Genomic DNA, 15,004 nt, shown 5'->3' with positions numbered 1-15,004 from the left:
CCTTCTAAACAACAATGTCCATTTTGAAGCAGAGGTTAGTAGGACTCAGAGATGCTAGCTAGCCTGTCCTCCTTCAAAGTTGAAGTTCTTATCCAATGGTCTCACGTTTCCCTGTATTTTGAAGGAATAGTTGACCGCTGCAAGTCAGGAGGGCAAAGGGGAGGCTGGAATCTTGTTTGGAGCTGTTGCTATAGGGAAAGGAAAAGGTCAGCCTGGGGAATTGGGAAAGGATTGCCAAGCTGCCTGAGACCAGACTCAGGTTAGAAACCAGAGCTGGCCAGCCTTGGAGCAAGAAGCCACAGCCAGATTCCAGGTTAGGAACGGGCAAGGCAAATTTAGTAGAAGGTCAGGGGCCAAGGGAGAGGAGACCTCTGAGGAGAGTACAGTTGTCAGAGTCATTGTCCTCCCCACACTGTGCCTGTGTCCAGACGGGGCTGGGGGAGGTGGATAAAGGAGCCCAGGAGAAACTCACGGGAGAGCATGTTAGGGGTGTGGAGTTCCCTTAAAGCGGAGGGCAGGCTTAGTAGGGGGCATTTTAGAGGTGGAGAAACTCCTCTGATGAGGTTCAAGTGATGGGCATTTGGTTGGGTTGCTAAAGGGAAGTGGGGGTGAAGGTCTTCGAGAGGGTGAGGTCACTGGACCTGCTGCCAGTGTGTTGACTGAGTTATTAGAAAGGCAGGGATGATGGCAGGGGGCCAGAGCCTGGTCCCACCCCTCATCCCACCCCTGCCCCTCATCCCACCCCTGCCCCTTCATACATACACCATAGCGCTCACTGTGCAGTGGCCTGAACTCGGTAAGTTCCGGGGGAGGATGGTGAGGCACATGGAATGGTGTCGTGGCAGCTAGTAAATGTTGGGTAATGTACGCTTCAAAGGAGAGCAGAAGGGGAAGAGATGGACCTCAGTCGGAATACAAGGCGTGTTCGCACTTATCTAGACTTCAACGAGAGGGGCTTAGGTGGTGGGGCCAGAGTGTCCGGGGAGCCCCAGCCACCCCAGGGCAGGGACCAGCTTCCCCCGCTGAGCTATGTGTGTTAATGGACAGTAGCCCAAGACTTTCCTACCACAAGCGCCCAGTTACTCCAGGGCCCTGGGAAGTTCAAAACAACCGGGAGAGGGGGTCCTGGCATCACTAACAAATGCCTACTGATGATGCTTCATCAGTACACGTATCTAATAGCAAACCTTGGATTATGGTTATTTCCAAATGCAGAACCACAGCATGAGCTTCTCTGTGCCCTTTCAGCACCATGCACGAACTTCTATCCGAGGTTCTATCTTTCAGGCTGGAGAGGTAGAAACTCTCACATTCATTTCTGTACCCTCAGCACCTGGCATAATGCCTGGCATGGAGTTGTTAGCAATTACTTAATAAATACTTGCTGAAGGAACAGCCATGACCTACAGGATCATAAAGGGAATGCCTCATTCCTCTTTCCAAAGGAGAAAGCTACAACTCAGGGATGGGGAGCAATTTGCCCAAGGTGACACTCAGTGGGAGAGGAGATTTAGAACCCAAGTCTCTGGACTCCCAGCCTAGGACTTGACACCACTCCACAGGTCCTCTCTCTCCTGCTAGACTGTAAGCTTAGAGAGGAAAGAGACTGTGCCTTTCTGACCTCTCCATCCCTAAGTGCCTTGGCACTCCTTACTCAGCTCTGCCCCTATCCTCATAAACGTCTGCTTATTTAGCTGGCACAGGACAAGAAGCTGGGAGGATAGTTCGTACACTAGATGACAGGAGCAGAACTCATAAAGGTTTAGACAAGAAGGAAAGGGAGTAGGAGATTAAGAAGATGTGCTTTAACTAAAAAATGGTACAAGTTTGCACTCAGGATAAAAAAGACTTTACAAGCAGGAGTAGGAAAGACTTAGACGAATGGTAGTTCGTGCTGAACACACACAGGCTCAGGATTAATGAAATAATTTGGCTGTGACAATGCTGTTCCTAGTGAGTGGGGCCCAAACTCAGAGAGGTGCTAATTCAGTTGTAGGCTGCCATGGAGTGACCTCTGTGTGGGTCACATTTTGAAAAGGAAATTGATCAATTAGAGGGTCCCTTGGGTGACTGACTAGTGGTACCATATCCATGGTCATGTGAGAGGCGGCCTCAAAGGGAAGTCTAGCTTCCTTGTGGACCAGACAAAACCTTCTGGATCTGGCCCTAATTGCCTATTTCCCCATCTCCTTTACACTTGAACACCATGCCCACCAGGCGATTCTGTATCTCCTTATCTTTGCCCACACTGTTCCCTCCATCTGGAATATTCTGTCGTCCTGTCCCCCCCACCCCAACAGTCCACTTGGTGAGCACCTATGAAATTTTCAAAATCCTTCTCAAATTTACTGCCTTGTAAACCATCCTAACCCAAACCCCGGGCAATCCACTCTTTTCTCTGTACTTTCGTGCTCCCCTATACATAGTTTTATATTATACATTTCATCTTCATTGTATTTTGTTTATATGCCTGTTTCTCCCACTGGACAAAAGTTTCTTGAAAGCACTGATCCTGTGACTCCCACCCGTAGCACATTGTCCTAGCATGATCCATGGGTGTTCATACAACTTAAACAAATGAACCAAAACTTGAAGCATGCTTTCAGATATTTGGAGGACTGTCCTGTAGATGACTGAAGAGATTTCAATACATGTACCTCCAGAGAGCCAACAACAAGGATAAATGGGGGCATGTGGTCAGGAGATGGATTTGGGCTCACTGGGAGAAACTGCCTTTGTATTGGTCAAGACTCACATTCTATCAACAGAAGCCTAATTCGAAGCAGCTTGAGCAAAGAGAACTTTTTTGGTACACAGATTCAACAAACTGGTCGGACTGCCAACCTACAAAAATGTCGGGGACAAAGCTGGGTCTCAGGAACACCTACAGCGATGTACCTGGAAGCCATCAGGACTCTGAGCCCCTTGCTTTTGCTTCTCTCTCTGTCAGCTTCCTTCTTCCTCACTGCAGACTGGCCTCTTCCGCCAGGTAGGAAGCATGGCTGCTGAAAGCTGAGACCTCACAGCTCACTGCTTTCCAGTGCTGCTTTTCTCACCCAGTTCCAGTTAAAAAACGTTTTGGTAAAGAACTCCCATCGGCACAGCTTGGGCGTGATGCTTACCTCTGTGGTCAGGGAGATGGGTACCACGAAGAGCCTGGCTTAAGTCAGCTGTCAGCCAACTGAGGCCAGGGATGGGGTCATGTAGGAATAAAGGCATTTGCCATTGGAACCACACCGCGAGAGTGGGGGAAGAACCATTTCCAAAACCAGTGGGAATGTACAGCGTGAAGCTTCTAGGACAGAGGGGTGGTACTCCTTTGCTCTAACTTCCTAAAGATCATAGCCACCCGGCTGCAGGCACTTTCTGGATGCTTCCAAGGATAAAGGAGAGAAAAAAAATGGATAAATATTGGTCACTCCCAGTATTTAGAACCAGGTTTAGTCCGTGCTTACAATCTTACTCTTAGAAATTGTTGCACGGTTGAATCGTTTTCTGCGCATTAGGACTCTGCCATTTCCCCCCAAGGTGCGGAGGAATGGAGGCTGGGTGGAGTAGGAGGTCCAATTATTCTAGAAGTGGTTTTTGAGCCCTTCATCTATGCTAGATAATGGAAGGGAACGCAACACACATCCAGAGGAGCTCCGTGGAGATGTGTGGGCTTGTCTGAGTCGTGGACCAGCCCCAGTCACCGGCAAGGCGAGGGTCAGCGGGGGCTGCCACCAGGAAGAAGGGGGCCGGTCCCCGGCTGCGGCGGCGCCCCCCGTGCGGAGCCCAGGCTCCAAGCGGCCCGACGCCCCTGAACTTCGCCCGGCCTGCGCCCCCAGCTCCTCGGGCACTTCTGCACCTTCCGCGCGGCCCGCGCTTCCACAGTTGCGCTGGCCACCCCCCCACCCCCACGAGCGGGGGAAGGAAGGTTGCCAGGAAGCCGGGGTCCTGGGGCCTGGAATTTGGGGCACAGCGGGAGGCCTCCCGAGGCCCAGGCCCCGACGCCGGGCTGGCTCCGGGCTCTCCACGCGCGTCGGGCCGCGGCCCCGGGAATGGCCGAGCGCAGGGGGTCGGGCCCTCGCGCGAGGCCCTGCGCCCCCCGGCGCCTCGGAGGCCGCGCTCGTCGGCCGGGGCCGGGGGAGGGACAGCAGCAGGTGACGACGGCCGGGCCGCGGGGCTATAAATAGGGGCGCGCGTCAGCCGCGGGCGGGAGCGGCGGCCGGCAGGGCAGGGGCCGGGCGAGCGCGCGCGGCCGGCGGCGGGATGGGGTCGCGCAGGGCCCCCGGACGCGGCTGGGGCTCGGGCGGGCGGGCCGGGGCGGGGGGCGACGGCGAGGACGACGGGCCCGTGTGGATCCCCAGCCCGGCCAGCCGCAGCTACCTGCTCAGCGTGAGGCCGGAGACCAGGTGAGTGGCGCGTCCCCCCGGGGGGCCCCGGGGCCGGGGGTGGGGTGGGGGGGGTGGGGGGTTGGGGGGTCGGCGGGCGGAGGCCGCGGCGACGCCCTCGAGGGCACCCTGGCTCCCTCCTGCCGAGGCCTGAGAGCTGAGGCCGTGGCCGGGCGCAGTGGCCCTCGGGCCCCTCAAGGCTCCTCCTGACCCCTCAGGGCCTGCGGGGCCTCGGGCCTCTGGCAACGCGAGGCTCGAGAGAGGAGAAGGGCCCAGCTCTGGGGGTGATTTCTCAGGGGCCCGAAGGCCTTCCTTTATCGGCCCTCGTCCCGTGGGCACCCTCACCCCATACTCAGCTACTCCCTGGCCTCGGATTCCACAGTGAGCGATAAGGAAAGCCAGAGTGGCTGGAATTCCTCCCCCAGCTGGAAGGGAGGGGGAGAGCATTGACGGGGTAAGGGTAGGGGCAGAGTGGGAGCGGGGGAGTTGGGGAGGGGCGCTAGGGGGACCCCCCCAGTGGGGGCTCCTTAGCTCAGCGGGGCGGGGGTGGTGGGGTTCACCAGGAAGAAGTAAGGTTCTTATTTCTGTGCAAATAAGGTTCTTCCTCTGGGCCCAGGGCTGTGGTCTTCCCCAGGATCTTTGTGGGGGCTGGTGAGGGGCAGGGGTGGGATGAGGGGCTGATTGGCCCTGTCTGAAGAATCAGAGCTTGCGGTTCTGAGGGAGCCAAGTGCCCTGCCCAGTTTGGGGGAGTAGGATGCCAAGGGAGGGGCCCAACCGAGGAGCCCTGTACTCGTCTGCCAAGAATTAGAGGTGTGGTTGCTTTGTTTTAGGAGCTAGGCTACCCACAGATACAAAGACACACAGATAGTCAACAGAGAGGCCCGCAGGCGCTCAGAAGCCCCCAGACACCCAGGGACACGTGCATTGCCCCGGAGACGGACATTTCCTGCACCCTCTGGGCAGCTCAGTTTCCCTCCAACTCTGGAGCCTGTTTTCCAAAGGGAATTGTGATGGTTGGCTGTTGGGATAGTGGTTGTGTCCCGGCCCCAGAGCTTGGCTTGTCGTAGCTTATGTGGAAAGCAGCCACTCATCTGAGAAGCTGTCTGGGGACCTCTTGTCCTCCGTTCCTAAAACAGCACAGAAACAGGCATCAAGGACATTCAGGAAAAGTCCCAGGCACTTCCTCGTGAACTGGCTGAGTTCTGTTGACCTTGGAGTTGGAAAAGTTCAAATGTAACCGGAACCGGTTTCTGCATAAAACTCGTCAAATGGTGTCACATGTCTGGGGCAGGGCTGAGGGCTGGTGTTAGTGACTGAGTGAGACTGGACAAGGCCCCTGGCTTCCCAGGAAAGAAAGCCCCTTTCCCCGAACCATTGGCTCTATGGAAAAACTGGAATGAGCATTTATTCCCATCTGTGGTGAAGCTGACTGCCTCGTGGGAGCCTCACACTTGTCTCACACTTGTCACGGGGACTCGCCTGGGCTTTGCCTCCTGCATCTGGCCTTACCAGATCAATACCAAAGGTCAATACCAGCAGAACACACAGCAGAGAAGCAGCGATGGAGGGAGGGAAGCAGGGGTGGCTTGAAAACCAGGCAGAATAGGGAAGGCAGTGGATCTGGACTGGTAGAGAAAAAGCTGGAGAGTGGACAGCTACCTGGCTGAGCTGTTGTATGGTAGATGATTTTTAATTGCCCGCCTGATGAGCACCAAGCAGTGTCCCAGCCTGAGAACTGCAGGCAGGATGGAAGTGGCCGGTCCAAGTCCCCTTGTATCTAAATGCGAATGCTACTTTTCATTAGGCCTTTGGAGGAGGCAGGGCTGGGGCTCCAGTGGGAGAGAGGGCTCTGTTTTGCCCCTGTCGGCTGGCTACAGACCCCCACAGGTCCTCAGGGACAAGGAGGGCCGGATTTATCTCACCTCTGGAAAAGCCTCTGGCCAAAGAGGGAAGAATGTGACTGTGAATGGCTGTGATGGGGGTGGGTGGGGGGCGATGCCCAGTTCCCTAGCAAGGCCTGACTCTTGTGTTAGAGCGGGCAACCATGCAGTCTTCTGTCCCTCACAATAGCTTGACTGCCTATGGGGATGGGAAGAGGGCCCAAGAGATGAAGGAGAAAGAGGGTCCCTTGAGGACTTTGCCAGCTATCCTGGGCTACAGCCCAGATGAACCCTGACTATCCCAGAGTCCTGACTGAGAGGCAGGTTCTTTTCCACTCACTCTTGGCTCCAACATTTTTCTGGGTCTACCTCTATGCATGGAGCTCACGAGGCGTCGTTGTCGGCTGCCTCTGGGAGCTGATGGACAGCTGGGCTGGGGGCTGGGCCACCAGAAGCGTTGGCCCAGGGCTAGAACCTGGCTCCCTGTGCCTGTCTCCCCTCGCCTAACCCCACGGCCCTGAGGTGGTTTCCAGACTGTAGTCAGCTTAAGGATATTTCCAGTGCCCACTGGGGTCAGAGGTCCAGCATGCAGATAGTCCCAGCAAACTGTTGGTCCAGCCTCCTAGGACATCCACCCTCTAGGACCTCATTCCTATAGGAAGGTGGGGCGTGGGGACTAGAGTGGGGTAAGGACCTACGGTCAGGTGGACAGACACTCAGAAGTTTCAGAAGTCCCTGCCCCCTCATTTCTTGGGGAGCCTGGCCCACGTGGGCTCAGAGGAGCCACAGGACCTAGGATGTTTACTGCAGACAGCTTTGGAAGACCTCTTCTGTTCTGCTTGGGTCAGGCAGGCTGTCTCAGGCTTTCAGGGAAACTGATCATCAGGCTGTTCTGTCCCAGAATATATGAAAGCCAGGAAGAATGGGAGACCCTGGCTTCCACAGCCAGTCCTGGCTCTCTCCAGGCTCACTTTCCTGCTTTACCAAGGGAGCTTTCCTTCCTGGGCCCTGAGTTCCCATTCTGTACAATGAAGGTGGCATTAAGAACCGTTGTAGGCCTTTCTGCACCCACGTTGGATGCCTTCGGATTCCGAGCCCCTTGCAGGCAGCGGAGGGAGACGCTCCTGCCTGGGCGAGGCCCTGAGCCTAGCTTTGGCCCAGACAGCAGGGCACAAGTACAGCTCCCCCCTCCGAAGACAAGGTCGCCTTCGTGGCGCAGGGCTCCTCCCAAGCCGGCTAACAGCGGAAGGGTGAGGCCTGGAGGAAGCAGGACAGGGGACAGAGCTGCACAGACGGCTCTAGAGGGAGCCGGGGTGGGGTCACTGTCCCCGCTCAGGGTCTCCTCTGCTTGCAGGTGGCACCTGTCATTTTCCTCTTGGAATGAGAGAGCTGATTCTCTCCCTCTCCTTCCCAGGGAAGAAATCCAGACCCAACAGAGGAGAGATCTCTCAATTACGAGGAGAAAGGCAAAGGAAGTTCATGGTCAGGAAAGGATGGAGTTGGCCAGTGTCTTGGAACCATGGGAGGTTCTGCCCACGCGGCCTCCAGAGGATTTTTAAAGCTCTGAGCAAGGCAGCTGCATCCTTGCCCTTCCCACCTTCCCTGGAGCAGCGGCTCCCTCTGGGGGGCAGCACCCTTCGTGTTTGAAAGATGCTCTTGCATACCTTCTCTCTTCCTTCTTTCTCTCTCTCTCTCTCCCTTCCATAAAACAGCTGTTGGATGCCTGCTGTCTGCTGAGCACTGTGCTGGGAGTAGGAAAGCTACCAAGAAAGCTAGGTCTGAAGGCAGGGCGGACAGGGGTTAGTTGAGCAGAAGGAAGGAGGGAGGGCTTTCCAAACGGGGAGGCCAGAAGTATGGGCTTAGAGGCCATGTCCGTGGCAGTTAGGGACAGGTCTGGTTCCAGTGGAACGTGGGTGTTGGGAAGAAGAGAATCATGGTTGTAGTGGGGGTGTGAGCTGAGCCGGGAGGACCTTCAGTGCCCAATTAAGGAGTTGAGACTCAACGGGAGGATTGTCACATTTTTTTTCAGGGAAGTGGTGTGATATGGGGTGTGAAGGAGAAGAGGGCTGAGGTGGTCATCAGAAATGGAGCCATGGGGGTCTAGATCAGGCCACAACCGCAGGAGTAGCGAGAAAGGGAGAAAGAAGAGCCAAGAATTGTTGACCGGCGGGACTTAGGAGCTGGAGGAGAGGGAGGAATCCAAAGTGGCAGATTTACAGTTTGGAGTTTGGGAGGACGCTGGAGGTGGCCCCAAGCCCAGGAGCCCTGGAGTGGAAGCCGTGTTTTGGGGCAGAGGAGGAATTTGGGGTTTTGGTTATAAAGAGACAGGCTCTCAATGGAGCTTGCTTGTGGTTGGAGATGCAGATTCAAGTGTCATAGGGCAGGCTGGGCTGCTGGTCACAAAGGGAGAGCTCGCCTGGCAGGGACAGCCGAAGGGGGCCAGGGTGGAGGGGGTGGCCCCAAGATCTCCCAAAGGGCTGTGCCACAGTGGTCCTAGGCTCCCCTGGAGCTGTTCGTGTTAGGAAAGGTGGAGGGAGAGGAAAGTAGGGTGGTGTCCCTGTGTGGGTCCTCCGCCCCCAGTGGCCAGTGTCCACTTTGAGCTGCCCCGGGGTAGGAGGGGCGATCAGGGCCTGTAGGCATAATGGGCCTTGTGCTAGTCTCACCGAGCTGGGTGCCTCCTGGCTCCTGCTGAATTAACTGCTTTGTTTTTCTCCTCTTCTTTTCTCTTCCAGCTGGTTTGCCTTGTGTGGCCCCTTTAACCGTACTTTAACCTATTAATGGGTGTTCTCCAAGCCACCTGTCTCCTTCCCAGGGTGTTAGCAGATTTCTAAGAATGGGGGCCCTTCTCCCCCAAAAGGCCGAGGGTTGAAGCAGGAGCTGCTCCCCAGGCTGGTGCGCTGCGGGGTTGGGAAGCGTGCCAGGCAGCCATGAGCCCCTCTCTGGGGGCCAGTGACCCAAGTGCCTGGGACGCATTTTTCTCAAAGCGCAGCCCCAAGGGGCCTCCTTCCTGCCTAACCATCCCCCTGGACTCCTCTGCATTTAATGAGCTCTCGGATTCAGATACCCTGGTGTCTGGTGGTGAGGCCTCTTGCTAGCCCGAGCAGGCCAACTAAGACAGCTGGTCCCTTTTAATAGAAAGGCCTCCAGGCCCCAGATGGTGGCCAATTAATACTCTGCAGAATGTGGTTGGTTTCGCCTTCTTTCCTTGCTTTTTTGGCCTAATGATTCCATTTGCTGTTTTCGCTTAGCTTATCAAGCAACCGGTTGTCTCACCCCAGCTCTGGAAGGTAAACGCACATTGCATTACATTTCTCTGACTGCTTTTTTTTCCTTGGGTCTGGGCATTGAAGGGCCTCGGGGTGACAGTTTGTGCACTGACGGGGCTGCATGGGGTGAGGGGAGGGCTGGAGGGTGGTGGCGGGCGGGGGGTGTGAGAGGGCATTCTTGTGAGCACGGGTCTTACAGGGGCTAGAGCTGATGCTTGCATGGACCACTGAAAGGCTTCTGGGGACCCAGAAATAGGCAAGGCTTCCCTAGGTGCGCGCTGCTGTGTCTCTGTGCCCCCAGGAGAGGTACCACGGGGCCCGGACAGCGAACCACAAGGCATGGGCCCCGCTTCCCAGTCTGAGGTCTCCACGGTGTTTGTAATCCCATGTCTAGGTTGGACCCCTTACTGTCGATCTTCTGACCAGGGTTCCTGCCTTAAACGGCTTCCCCCTGAGTCCCTTAAGTTCTTCTACCACCTCCTTCTCTAATCCCCCTCTCCTTTGGCTCTCTCCACCCCCGCAGGACTGTGCACTCTTTGAGGTCAGGGAGCACCGTGTTAGTGTTTTCCTGCATTCGCTTGTTCTCTGCACCTGCTTCAGAGGCAGGGCAGGACCGGAGCAGGCCCAGTGGGGGTTCACCCGTGGAATGCCTGTCCTCTCTCCTCCCGAGCTGGGGACAGCTTTTTCCTGTTGGCTGAGCTGACTTTTATAATCAAAGTGGGAACATTTCCTGGCTCTCTCCCACCACTTGGGCCTCCCACCACTTGGACCTCCCACCATCTGGTAGATTTGGGGAGAGTTGCCTACAGTTTCTGTACACAGAGAAAGATTCCTGAGTAGCCAACTGGTGTCCCAATAGGTAATAATGTCTACAGACACGATTAGGACCTACCATGTACTTTCCCTTGATATAGGAGAGCATTGAGGAACTTTGTTCTGGGTTAGTTCAGGGTCTGGACGGATGGGAGAGAGGACATCACAGACAATTCAAAGTGGAGTGCTAAGTGCTAAAAGAGAAAGGTCCTTGGAGGTTTATTTAAAGCAAGGTAAAGAACCAAACCTAAAGGCAGAGTCCAGTTCCTCTGAACACCATGAAAGCCAGTGATTCTGGTGTTCCTTAGAAACACACGATTAGGTTGTGATCTCCTTATGAAGTCACAGAGTTGAAAAGACTTGGAGGTGTCAGGGTGGGACCAGACCGTTTCCAGATGTGTGGACTTCTGGCTTTCTAGGACCCTGGAAGCAGCTCATTCACAGTCTGTCAGAGTGGTCTGGAGTTGGGGACAGAAAGCGGGTGACATTCGGTGGACAGCATATGCAGAGACTCTCCCTGTCTCCCCTCATGCACCCCACACCCACCTCCCAGAGGGCTTTCGGCTAGTCATGCCATGATTTTCCCATGTAAACATTTTCTGTAATGCAGCTTAGAACCTAGTGTGGTAAGTTTGAGAAGATGAGTGTTCTTTCCTGTTCAAAATCAGTAAGGACACAAAATGACTACCTGTTGTTGAATATCTCGTATGAGCACCGCCTCTGCAAATTTCCTGGAAGCCGAGTTTCCCTCTTTTCTCTCGGGTACCCATTTCCAGTAGCTTATCTCCTTAGACTCGTCCAAGCAGCCTAAGCTGAATACTGGATCCAGGCTCATGTTCATGAGTAAGATAGGATTCAGGTTATGGAGGGAGGACAGAACGAGGGCTGTTTTGAATTAGCTGCAACATCATGGAAGTCCAAATCCTTTTGGCACAACAGTTTCCTTTGGCAACTGTTGGTGGGGATTTGGTATGCCCCAAAGTCAGAAATTTGCTCTTAGTGTGAGAGCAGCAAGAAACATTTTCAGATGTTATGTTCCTGAGTGTCAGGGAATTGAAGGACCCTCTCTTTCCGAGCAGGTTAGAGGAAAAGGAAGAGTTGTACTCGAGAGAGGAGTTCTAGATGAGAGCATCACAGGGAGTGTTCTAGAAGCCTGACTGTAGACCCAGTTCAAGCGTTCAGCTGTGTGGGAGGTTAGGGTCCCCCTTTCTGGGTAGTCTTTGCCGGGGAGGGCTCCTGTCAATTCCCCGAAGGCCCAGGCATCTGCATTCCTGTGGAGACACCACGCCTGGAGCCCTGTGGGTCCAGAAGTCTTACCTGCTTCCAGACGCTCTTCCTGGGATAGAATCTGTCTCCTCAAACTCAAGTCCAGAATGACATGCACAGAAACAATGAGTTGAGTGTGCAAGCTCTCCCCACAAAGCACAGGGTTGTAGCCCCTCGTTGCTGTGCTCGAACAGACCCCCCCGCCCCGGTGGAGAGGTCTCGAGCCGACACGCATTGCCTGGGTGGCAGCCCCTCCTCTGAGGCACAGAGAAAGGCAGACCCTCCCGCTTCTGTTCACTTCTCCCCTCATGGTCCTCACTGCTGCTCACAATGGGCTGTGTGAGTGGGGAGGGCCGGGCACGGCTTGTGCACCAGACAACTTGGCTGTGTGGTTACGCTTCATGCCTAGGGACGCATTGTGTCTCTGCGGGCCTGTGAGAGGGTTTGGCATGGTGGTTTGCTTCCTGTGCCCAGGAAGGAGAGGACTGGACATGCTAAGCAGTGTTGGTGAGTCCACGCTGGACTCTGAGCCTGCAAATGCCCTTGAATTCGGAGAGGCCGACTGTCACAGTGGAACTAAAAGTCCTGGCTTTTGCAGGGACGGATCTGGTTCTGGTTTGGCAGTCGTGCTGGTTGGTCTTGGAGCTGGCAGCCATGTATTCACTTGCGCATGTGGTATCCAGGGATGATCCAGGAGCAGACTCTCTTTTCTGATGCCCCGAGGAATTAGAGTCTAACTTTGGATCCAGATCCCTGGCATTGGCTGGCTTATTCTTTGTCTACTATGGTCTATGCTCATAAATTCGGGGGCATTTCTTTTGAGCCCAAACATTAGGGGAGACCCCTGAACTGCGTCTCCTTGAGGGTTAACTGGCTTTTCCCTCTTTGGCATGAATGGCAGCTCTGCTGTTCTGGGGTCTCCATCTCTGAGGCCGGACCTATCCATATGTGTGCCACCCCATGCACGAGCTTTCCGGGAGATAAATGGTAGAGGGTAAAGCAAAGCCCTCCAATAAGGATGGGAAGGGGACACCAGGGCTGATGGTTTGGCATGCTTAGGAGCCTGGCCCATGGTCAGAAGACTGCCTATTGGAATGGGTCTGGATCAGGTTCCCATTCAGCCCCTCGGTACCATCCCTGCCTCCAACCTGGCCAAGAGATCTGGCTCCCTTGAAGACTTGCTCAGGTACTGGAGCCATGGCCATGGGATGATGGATGGATATGGTGAGATTTAAGTTGCTTTGGACAACACCAGTCCAAATTGGGCAATATCAGATATCTTGGCAAGGGGGGAAGGCCACTCTGAAAAGTTCTTTGCCTCTCCTAGGAGCACCTTCTGCTCCATCATTGCTCAGCTAACAGAGGAGACCCAGCCGCTATTCGAGACCACGCTCAAGTCCCGGGCTGTGTCCGAGGACAGTGATGCCAAGTTCACCTGCATCGTCACAGGTAATGAAGCCCTCTGTACCATCCACACCAGGGTCACTGCACACAGCAGGGTCCCAGGGGGCTGTGGGGACAGGCATGGAAGGGGTTGGCTGTGTGCATCCAACTGTGCAAGTTCACATTTGTTTCCTTAGCTTTCTCTCCAGTTTAATCTCCCTGTGTGGGCTGGGGTCCCTTTCTCCTCCCATTCTGGAGCCACATATACACCCTGCTCTTCTTCAAAATCTATTTTCAGGTTCTTAACTCTCGGGCAAACATAGTCGACCAATGAATCTTAGTTGCAAGGAAAGAAGCTCTCCAGTTGAAAAAGGTTTTTGAGGCCGTCTCCCCAAATATCCCCATTTTAGAGTTGAGTAGGTTGACGCTTGGGGGTGTCAAGCCTGAGAGACAGTGATGTCGAGTGATTCTGACTGCAGACCCTGGAGCCAGACTGCCTGCCTGGAATGCTGATCTGTCCCCTTTCCAGTTATGTGATACAGAAGAGGTTGCATAACCTTGCATGACTTCGCAGCACCTCCTCTGTAAAGTGGGGAGGATGATAGTATGAACCTCAGAGGATTATTGTGAGACCGAATGCGTCAAACCTGCAAAGCGTTTGGAATAGTGCCTGGCATAGAGTTAGTACCATGTAAGTGTTAGAAATGAAGACAACTATTATTCGCATTTCCCTGAGCTCCATGGTGGGATTTGGCAGAAGAGGAAGCAGAGTGATACTCCTTGGGGGGGGATGGTGTGGTGGGAGGACTGGAAAGCTGGCCCTGAGCATGGCCTCTCCTCCAGACCTCCTGTCGCACCAGCCTGACCTGCTAGTGGGCCCGCAGGTCTGCCCCTCCCAGCCGTGCAGCCATCAGACCAAGGGGCCCAGATCAAGCTTCCCTCCAAGAGTACCCTTTTTTTCCCCCCAGTAAATCAAGGGCATTGGTAGTTTCCAGCTATGACATGCCCTGATTCTGGGGGACCTGTCTGCCCCAGCCATCTAAACAGCTTCTCTGGGACTGGGTTCCCCCAGGCAGTTCTCACCCTTACCTAGAACCCTCTGAGCTCCACGCTGAGAACCCCGTCTGTTCCAGGGGATGGCAGACACCTGCCTATATCCCTTACCTTTGTGTGGCATAACACATTTTGCAATATTTATCTGTTTCCGTTGTCATTGGATTCTTACAAAACCTGGTGAAGTAAGTGCTATTATTAGTCAAATTTTACGGAGAAGGAACCGGCAATAGGTTAGGTGACTTGCCAAAGTCCACAAAGCTGGTGAAGAGGAGATGTTACTTCTGCTCTCTGTAGCATCTGAGGCTTCTCCTTTATGCCTGCTTTGTAACTGTCGTACTAACAGTTTTCTGGAAGAACTTAGCTCTTTCACAAATCTGTGCTTACATACGCTATTTTCCCTACATAGAAAGTCCTTAATCAAAAATAAAAAAAAAAAAAAGAAAGTCCTTAATCACTTCTTTTTAAAGGAAATTAATTTTTATTTGATCAAATTAACACATATACATAATGTAAGTCTTCAAAGTATACTAATAGGCATGTATCAAAGTACAGCAGTTCACCTCTCCCACCAGTTTGTCTTCCCGGAAGCGACTGTTTTCACCTTTTAACTATTAGTGTATACATTTAGCTATTCAATGTATTTATTAGCTATCAGTGTCTACATTTAGCTATTAGTGTATACATTTAGCTGTTTAGTGTATACATTTCCACAATGCTGAGTAATTATGTGACTGTTCTGCCTTCAGCTCGGGTCACGATCCCAGGGTTCTGGGATCGAGCCTCACATCGGGCTCCCTGCTCAGCGGGGAGCCTGCTTCTCCCTCTCCCACTCCCCCTGCTTGTGTTCCTGCTCTCCCTATCTCTCTGTCAAATAAATAAATTTAAAAAATCTAAAAAAAAATAATGTGACTGTTGCTAACTTTTGACACTTCGGGTTTTCATGCTAGCTGGTCTTCCTGTTACGGTG

At 53.9% G+C, this 15,004-nt stretch overlaps 1 protein-coding gene across 2 annotated transcripts in view; it reads left to right on the top strand.

Moving 5' to 3' along the window:
• The first annotated feature begins 4,251 nt into the window (after positions 1-4,251).
• ALPK3 (alpha kinase 3) overlaps positions 4,252-15,004 on the top strand; it is a 53,534-nt gene continuing 42,781 nt past the window's right edge. Inside the window, exons 1-3 of one of the 2 annotated variants that reach the window (XM_036083023.2) lie at positions 4,252-4,394; positions 9,502-9,540; positions 12,926-13,047. In XM_036083023.2, the coding sequence (XP_035938916.1) occupies positions 4,252-4,394; positions 9,502-9,540; positions 12,926-13,047 (304 nt within the window). The remainder of the gene's footprint in view (positions 4,395-9,501; positions 9,541-12,925; positions 13,048-15,004) is intronic. The other variant, XM_078078841.1, reaches the window with a different exon arrangement.

Source organism: Halichoerus grypus, chromosome 8 (genome assembly GCF_964656455.1).
Source record: "Halichoerus grypus chromosome 8, mHalGry1.hap1.1, whole genome shotgun sequence".
Classification (NCBI taxonomy): domain Eukaryota; kingdom Metazoa; phylum Chordata; class Mammalia; order Carnivora; family Phocidae; genus Halichoerus; species Halichoerus grypus.
The sequence above is the reverse complement of the archived record's forward strand: the minus strand, read 5'-3'. Positions and strand labels throughout refer to the sequence as shown.